Source organism: Olea europaea, chromosome 1 (assembly GCF_002742605.1).
Source record: "Olea europaea var. sylvestris chromosome 1, O_europaea_v1, whole genome shotgun sequence".
NCBI lineage: Eukaryota > Viridiplantae > Streptophyta > Magnoliopsida > Lamiales > Oleaceae > Olea > Olea europaea.
The window spans coordinates 5,384,561-5,392,578 of record NC_036237.1 but is presented as its reverse complement, the minus strand read 5'-3'; the positions used below and the strand labels follow the sequence as shown (position 1 = coordinate 5,392,578).

The 8,018-nt window shown below is 35.0% G+C and overlaps 1 protein-coding gene across 1 annotated transcript; it reads right to left on the bottom strand.

The window, feature by feature from the left end:
- Positions 1-1,245: 1,245 nt before the first annotated feature.
- Positions 1,246-7,915, bottom strand: LOC111380708 (inositol 1,3,4-trisphosphate 5/6-kinase 4). Its single transcript, XM_023004373.1, has 8 exons — positions 7,817-7,915; positions 7,199-7,401; positions 5,937-6,090; positions 4,833-4,946; positions 3,624-3,686; positions 3,043-3,188; positions 2,778-2,934; positions 1,246-1,691 (listed from the first exon to the last, which is right to left on the bottom strand). The coding sequence occupies exons 1-8, from the start codon at positions 7,865-7,867 to the stop codon at positions 1,536-1,538; spliced, it is 1,044 nt and encodes a 347-aa protein (XP_022860141.1). The 5' UTR covers positions 7,868-7,915; the 3' UTR covers positions 1,246-1,535.
- Between the last annotated feature and the right edge of the window lie 103 nt (positions 7,916-8,018).

Here is an 8,018-nt window from a genome sequence, read left to right as displayed (position 1 = left end):
AGATTACGTAATGTCACATGTCACTCTATTATTCGCTAATTTAAAACACAATCAATTTTTTCATCTAATCTTTAGCATTAACTTAATTGCATTGGGAGGTTACATTTTCTATGAAAAAGCACAAGAGGACATTGCATTGTTTTATTGTGGATGCCAAAGGATGGGAAATGGACAAATTTTACATTAATGTTGGAAGATAGGTAGTTGCAACAACCAACAAAAACCCTCTCATGCATTCATTCTGAACACTCCAAGATTGCTTATCTTGTTATCTAATTATTTTCTATCCTATTTTTCTTTTTATTTCACATTAAAAGCATTTAACAATATTTGTTCGTGAATACAGCTTAACTCTTCGAACAAGCTTAAATAATAAATTATCAATTCTATAATTATCAATATTCAATTTAATTTAATTTATATTTCCTTTCTTACCATTTTAATATATCAGAAAGGGTCAGTTTGGCTAGTTTTCAGTTTCCCATTTACCTTGGAAGACCATCTCTTCCGGAAGGGAAACACTCGCCCACTCTTGTGGCAACTTCGATTCTGAATAGCTGCAGAGGTTGCCACAGCCTTACTCTTTTTCACCAGACAAAACCCGAGCCACTTGTGCATCGTGACCTCCAAAAACCAGGAAATATTTTGCTTGATCACAACTTTGTAAGCAAGATTGACGACATTGTATTTACTAGGCTCGTCCCTTCTTATGTAGCCGATAAACACAGTTCTGCTATATTGATCCCCAATATCAACAGACAGGAATGTTGGGTGTGAAATATGATGTTTACTTGGCTGGGATCATGTTTCTAAAATTACTATCTGGTACACCAGCAATGGTCTTGACTCACCACATTGACTGATCAATCGAGATGGGGATGTTTGAACGGATGCTCGACCCTTCCGTGCTAGATTGGCCAGTAGAAGAGGCCTGGAACTTTGCAAAGCTAGCACTGCAATGTAGAGAATTAAGATGAAGAGATAGGCCGGATCTTGGAAATATTGTCATGTTTTACTGTATTGAATGGAACAACTGATTGAATCTCTCAGCCAATGACCAAAGATATAATAGCGAGTTTATAGTTATGATAGAATGAGTGAGCTCAGGCTGCAAAGGGCTCTGAAGCTTATCGTTGTACAGTTTTTTGCTAACAAGACCTGGAACAATCTTGTGTTCATATAGAAAGCCTCTGATTTGCCTGCATCGAGATTTCAATTTGAACATTAGCCACATCAAGTCAAAGCCAATACAAGTTGTTTACACATTATAGTATTTCAATACAAACTAGCTCATTGAATTGAATGCCAAACTAACTGAAAATGTTAACAAACTTCATAATTGCGTCTAATTTTGTTCATTTTTCACAAAGAAAGTTCACCTGGTCCCAATACCCAGTGGACAACAACTACCCACAAAATTTTTACTTATTTTTCTTAATTCCATTTGGTGGGATCCAATCAACATACCAAACAAGCCAAAATGGTTTTAGCTGATTTACAACACTTGCCTTCATAACCAAGAATCCCCAGTGTGATCAAGAAGCTTTTCTAGGTTGTTTACTCTTTTCTGAATCAATCTTCTCCTTTAGAGCTTCCCAAAAGGCAGGAATTGCAGTATCATCAGGAACTTCCTTGAATGAAGGGAGATAATTCACATCCACAATCACATGGTCACCAGTGCCTTCTTGAATCTGGAATTTCACAAAAGAAAACACTTGGAATCCAGAGAGTGACAAAATGTCAAAGAAAGTCTGTAAAATGTATTCACTCTACCATCTTCGTCCATCTCATGTCATACTAAGCACGTATTTCGAAGGTACCAGCAGAAAAAAATCAATTTATCATTACTTTATGTCCAGAAGATTCTTGAACTCATCCACCAGATTTTCAACAAAATTTTGGAGCTGGTTTAGACCACAGATTCAGTGAGATATGTCATATCATTCAAAAAGCTCGGGAATTGTCTTCTTATCATGGTTTCAGGTTATTGTCTCATATGGTTGATTATTTCAAAACAAATACATGGTCTAACCCAAAGAAATACGACCTCTCTAAGATATACGGTTTATGCCGAAAGGTACAAAGTTGGACTAATTTCCAAAAGACAGTTCAAGAATTCTCAGATCGTTATAGTTTTTACTGACCAAAGATGGGAGGTCAGAACAACATTAATGTAGATTAAAGCAGAAAGTTATGAGGAATGTTATCCTAGAAGCCGAAATTCTCTAAATGCTAGGGCATGAATTCAATCAAGATACTACTTTACACCCTTTCAACGTTCTAGTTTGTCGAATAACGTACATTTGGCTAAATCAATTATAAATGGTCAAACTTTATTTTCAACACACATTCCAATAAACCTCTGAGTACAATCCACTTATCCCACCAATCAATTCTATCAATTTATAAATTAAACAGTTTATAAATTCTTCCCAAACGAATACTAAATGATTTTTCTACTCTTTCACTATGAGAGTTAAGAGTTAACTCAGTAGGGGATTCAATCTCAAGTTACCCACATGCCATAAATCAATTCCTTAAGATGGCTAATTTCAGTGAAGAGATTGCATTATAAGAGATCCCACTCCCTCCTCTAATGAAATTCTTATTCATTAAATTTTCTCACGTCTTCGTATCCCAGGATATTATGTCACGTGTTTGATTTTTCTATCTTTTGGATAAACTATCCGCAAAAGCTAACACGGCCATTCTGCAGACCATATCGTTGTTTATATATGCTAAAAAAGTGATATATTACTAAATAACCAAATACTCACAACAACATCAAAGCCAAAAATTGTAAGGCCAAGCATCCTTCTAAGCCAATCTGCAGCATCAGTAACAAGGCCAAGATCAATATGCTGATCATTGGAATTGAGGTGCTCTTGACATCCAGATTGCAGGTTTTCTTTAGCAATGGGTAGAGATTTTAAGCTGCAACATAAAACAGATTTTTCATTTGTCTGCGTATGCTACCGCATGGCTTATCAGCATTAGCATATGACAGCACAAAAGACAAGGAAAAGTGAAAACAAGTGATGCCTGTCAAACAGCAATGGTTTGAGTCCCTTCTCCTCAGATAATTTCATCAAGGTATCTGCATTAGGTGTAGATTTCTTAACTGCATAAAATATCTTCCCCCCCAAGGCGTAGAATTTATATAGCAAAGATGAATGATCCACGTACTCCTGTAGCAACACTTAATTTCTTATTTTCCTTCCAAGAATAAAGTCAAAATAATCAGCTGAAAATATATCATCACACAGCATTTGCAAATGGCTTTCACAAGCAGTGTAATGATCAACATTAAAACCTTAATAGATACACTGAACAGATGCGACCACTTGTGACTATAGCATTCAAGACCTGAAATCCATTTACAGCAGACTGATATCCTTCGTGAAATTCACAATTCACGATGAATAAGTATAAACAAGTTTTTTTTTACAATGATATTTATATAGATGGAAGCACATATCAATGATGCAAGAAACAATCTGCAAGGTCTTTCACCAACAGAACAAGACAAATACAAAACTTAAGAATCGAGTAATGCACCCACCAACACCATGTTAACACTAGAGCCTTGGATTAACAATATCAACATACGTGTGGACCCTCACCTGCACAACAGCTGGAAGAGGAACATCGAGATCCTTGTAGTCATCCACCTTGAAAACAATTGCCTGCAACAGGAAATATAAAAAAGACTAACAGGGAAACAGCCTTCGGCATTTCCAAACAGGATGTAGAGAAGTCCTACCCGAAAATTAGTAATTACAACAGCATGTTCTGTAGCAAAAGCCATTGAATATGAACATTATCTACTAAAATGTCCTGCAACTACAAGCTGCCAAGTTATTTTTCTCCTCCAGAGATATCGCTCTTTTACATCTATGATTGAGGAAGATGCATAGAAATGTTCAGCTTGTCGTGATCTCTCTTTTAACTATAAAATTGACTCTGTAGATACCGATTCATTACCTGAAGAACAAATTAGACATTCTAGGAATTGCTAGTGAAGCAGGGGGGAATTGGTGGGTATGCTAAGAGCAATTGCGATTAAACATAGGTGGGGACAGGAATTACATCTGGGAGATTATTTGATTGTTAGAAACATGGCATTGGAAACTTGTTTAACTACTCATACGGTTTGATATCCCCATTTATTGACATTAATTTCTTGCTCTCTTGTTTTTACATTGATATGTTGCACTTTAGTCCCAAACATTGGTTGGACTATGTGTAGGTCTACAAGCCACGTGAAGCATATATGTCACCAAATGGAACCACGATAGATGGACACTATCTGACTTGACTAATCTAAAACTGACTTACCTTTTGGCTCAAGAGTTAAAACAAGCCAAGATGGAAAAAAATTTCAAGCTCATAATCTTTTACAGCTAGATCGAGCTTGACTAATTGAAAGATTATTTAGTTTAGATCTACGAGTCAACAGAAGTTGTGATGGAATATATTTTTAAGTTCATAATCTTTTCAAGTTAGCTTGGGTTTGGCTCAATTAATAATGAGATACAATAAAACATGACAAGGAGCCAGCCAAGTCGAAATCCAACTAGATTTGCTCAAAAACAAATGAACCAGGTACAAAAAATTTTTGAGGCTTCTTCTTCATTACAACATTGGCCCAAGATTGAATAGTCTAAAACTAGGCTCAGACCAGTTCCTTTACAGGATACTCCTGAGTCAATGGAAATGAAACGACTGCGCAATGGTATTGGTAGAAACAATTAGGTGATGGAAATGGACTGTAAAATTAAAGATTCTTTGACAATTAAAAGAGAATATAAGGGAAATTAAAACGGACATACCATACTGTGAGCATCAGCTACACCACAAGCAACTTGAGGTTTCACTATATTTGGAAGAGCCAACTTGGCTTCAACTAGACTTTGTTCTAAATCCAGCTCATAAAAGCTATCAACCTACAATCGAAGTTCACTTCTATTTAATCTGCTGACAAAGCTTAGCACAGTCTGGGAAACTAATTGTCACCAATATCAGATTTATATCAGATTTAATTCCTTTTTACCCTTCAAAAGTGCTTCTCCTTCTTTTCTTTCTTTTTTTGTTGGATAAAAATAAAATGACCACTTATGCAACATTTGAGATTGGACTTTCCATTATAACACTACATAGACTGCCAGAGATTTATAACTTTTATAAATGAAATGAATTTGTTGAAGAAAAATAAAATAGCAAATGTTCTTCTGAATTACATCAGAAACGCATTCAATTGAACATTTAGGTTCTTTTGATACAAAGTTCATCTAAAAATATTCAATTGAACAAGAGGTTATTTTGATGTGAAGTTCATATCAACCTTAAAATAATTGTTTTGTAGTAGAAGGTATTGATTTTATCGAGCATATCTACTGGATGAAACAGAAGAAAAATAACATGAACTTTTGACCTAAAATATAACCCTTGTTTGAGCCCCATTTTTATAAAAATAAAAATAAAAAAAATGAATTTTTGAATAGTGTATTGATGAGAAATGTGCGGTTAAAAAATAAAGAAAGGTTTTAGATTTGCGTGTAATATTATTTTATTGAAGAATGTGTAGTTGAAATGGGGTTACAACACTATTCAAGAATTCTTTTTTTTTCAAAAAATGGGGCTCAACAAGGGCATAATCACTTCCATTAATTTGACTGAAACCATACTGGCAATTTATTCCTAAAGGCTAAAGCAGACTTCCAATTTGCAGTGATGCAAAATGAACATTTTCTAGCTTCAATGCAAATCACTAAAACCAAAACAATTATGTAAGTATATACACACACACACAAACTTAGTGACTTAGTATAGGAGAATCAACCCATGCAGTAGTATGCAGTAGAAAATTAGCAACTAAATATTCAGGACCTTTTCAGCAATTTGGCACAAAAAAGCTGTAATATGGGATAAGTGACCTTGAGAAAATTGGGCCCCCTAATTTTACAGTGGCCTTTTATATTGAGATTTTCCAAACCAAGCAGAATCTGCTGAATTTTGAGACGGTCCAATACAGGGTAAATGTTACTGAATGGATCGATTACACAGCAATCTGGTTGGCATTCAATATACCTGAAAAGAATAATTTAAAAAAATAAACTTAGTTTGGTCTTATAAACATTGTCAGCTCTTGACTGCTTCTTGGGATCAAAAGCAATTATACATTTTTCTTCATACTTCTGTTCACATTTGTTGAAAAAAATTTCATAGCAATCATAACTTTGGTAATTCACATTTAACATCCACAAACATATATTTCTAAAAGCTTCTCCCTCATATTATATGATACACTGTTTTGGATTTTCTCATGAAGATGGACTTACTAAAATTAAAAACATATTGACACTTAGATTTCAATGTTGTCCCTTCAAAGTCAGTAAAAAACTGAGAAAAAAATGAAGTAAACTTATTTAAACTTGTTTAAGAACTATTATTAGAAAGTACAGAGAAAATTTCAGATTTTGAAAATGGGTGATGAGGCATCAAATATACCTACTGTTCTTAAAACTTGTCTAATTTTTTTTAACAAAACATCAACATGACCTTAGTGGATTTTCAGGCGCCACTAGCAGATGATGACGGGGGTTTGGATTCCCTAACCATATTTATATAAACAAAGTGCACGGGTACAAGGAAAGGGGAGCGTAAACCTGACCTTCCAAAAGCAATGAGATGCAACATATGAAAACAAGTAAAAAGAGGGGAAGTACTACTTCCCATACAAAGCAAGCAAATGAAAATCAAACTAGCATTCTCTAATGCTAAGAAAACCATATCTATCAATCCGTACAAGGGCACTAAGTCTGGTGGCATGCCCAACAATATGGACAGAGAGTATTTTGATCAAATGGACACAAAACATACATGTTCTTCTTAAAAATCTACCTTAAGCAGATAACTCACACATCTTAAAAATGATAGAATTTCAATACAATAAACTCCTGCCTCGTGAGCTTCAAAGAGTGATTATTCAATTAATCGATAGACATGATACGAGCTTTCAAAAGGTCCATAAAAGTTTCCCTTTGGGTGCCTGAAAGATCAAACTACTATGACAGACATAACAAGTTGCATTCAGACCACCTCAAAGATTTCATATTGGAGTTTTATACAAGGTAATGTTGAAAGCAAAAAAAAACTTTCCCTTTTCTTGGCAGTTAAATTTGACTTCTATAGTTACCTTTTCAACTGCTCCATATTTCTTGTGAAAGTAATCTGGTTAGCAAATTCTGCAGAACTGACCATTTCAACAGCCACAATCTCATCAGTTGCTTTGTGAAGAATTGCATCAACTTGCTGCAACTGATATGATATGGGCAGTTCATAATTAAGGGGCAAAAATATCAACCCATTTTCTGTTGGACGCAATGGGAAGGCACCTCTCTGCAAAATGAGGAAGACAATGCAAGTGAACCAGACAGGCAAACTCACGGTGTGTGGCAGAATGCTGTAGTTACAGTGAATAAATTGGACATAGACAATGTGAACGCATAAAAAATTATAAGTATCCACTATCTAACTCCATTTCACTTTGGATGAACGGATGGACATGATTGATTGACTATATGAAGGGTGTACATTATGAATCACATATAAAAAGATGCATTGATATCATTTAGACATGTAATACTGAACATGCAGCAAATATATCATTCATGAGTTCCACACTATCACTAAGCAAGTCAGAAGACAGAAGCTGTGTTCTAAACAAGTGTATTTCAAATGAAAAAGTCAGTACTCAGCCCATTTGTCAAGCTTACACAATCTTGCCAGAAATTAATTTATAAAATAGGATTACCTTGGCAAAATCTTCTTCCCGAGAACGCTTCATTACATAACCCACTGTCATGGTCTCTTTACCCCCTGCCTGTTTGACCTGGAAAATCAAAATGGAAGAAATTTTACCAAGAGGTTGCAACTTATAGAACAATATACTAACAGAACTAGAAAAGGAAAGAGAGTGAGAGAGAGAAGGGAACAAGAATATGGAGATGATTTGT

Excerpts from the sequence above, each read along its gene's own strand:
- LOC111380708 (XM_023004373.1), bottom strand. The coding sequence starts at position 7,867 with ATGACAGTGGGTTATGTAATGAAGCGTTCTCGGGAAGAAGATTTTGCC. Across the intron at positions 2,935-3,042 it reads AAACCATTGCTGTTTGACAG|CTTAAAATCTCTACCCATTG; the intron begins GCATCACTTGTT and ends TTTATGTTGCAG. Across the intron at positions 1,692-2,777 it reads TTTTTGGCTTTGATGTTGTT|ATTCAAGAAGGCACTGGTGA; the intron begins GTGAGTATTTGG and ends GTGAAATTCCAG.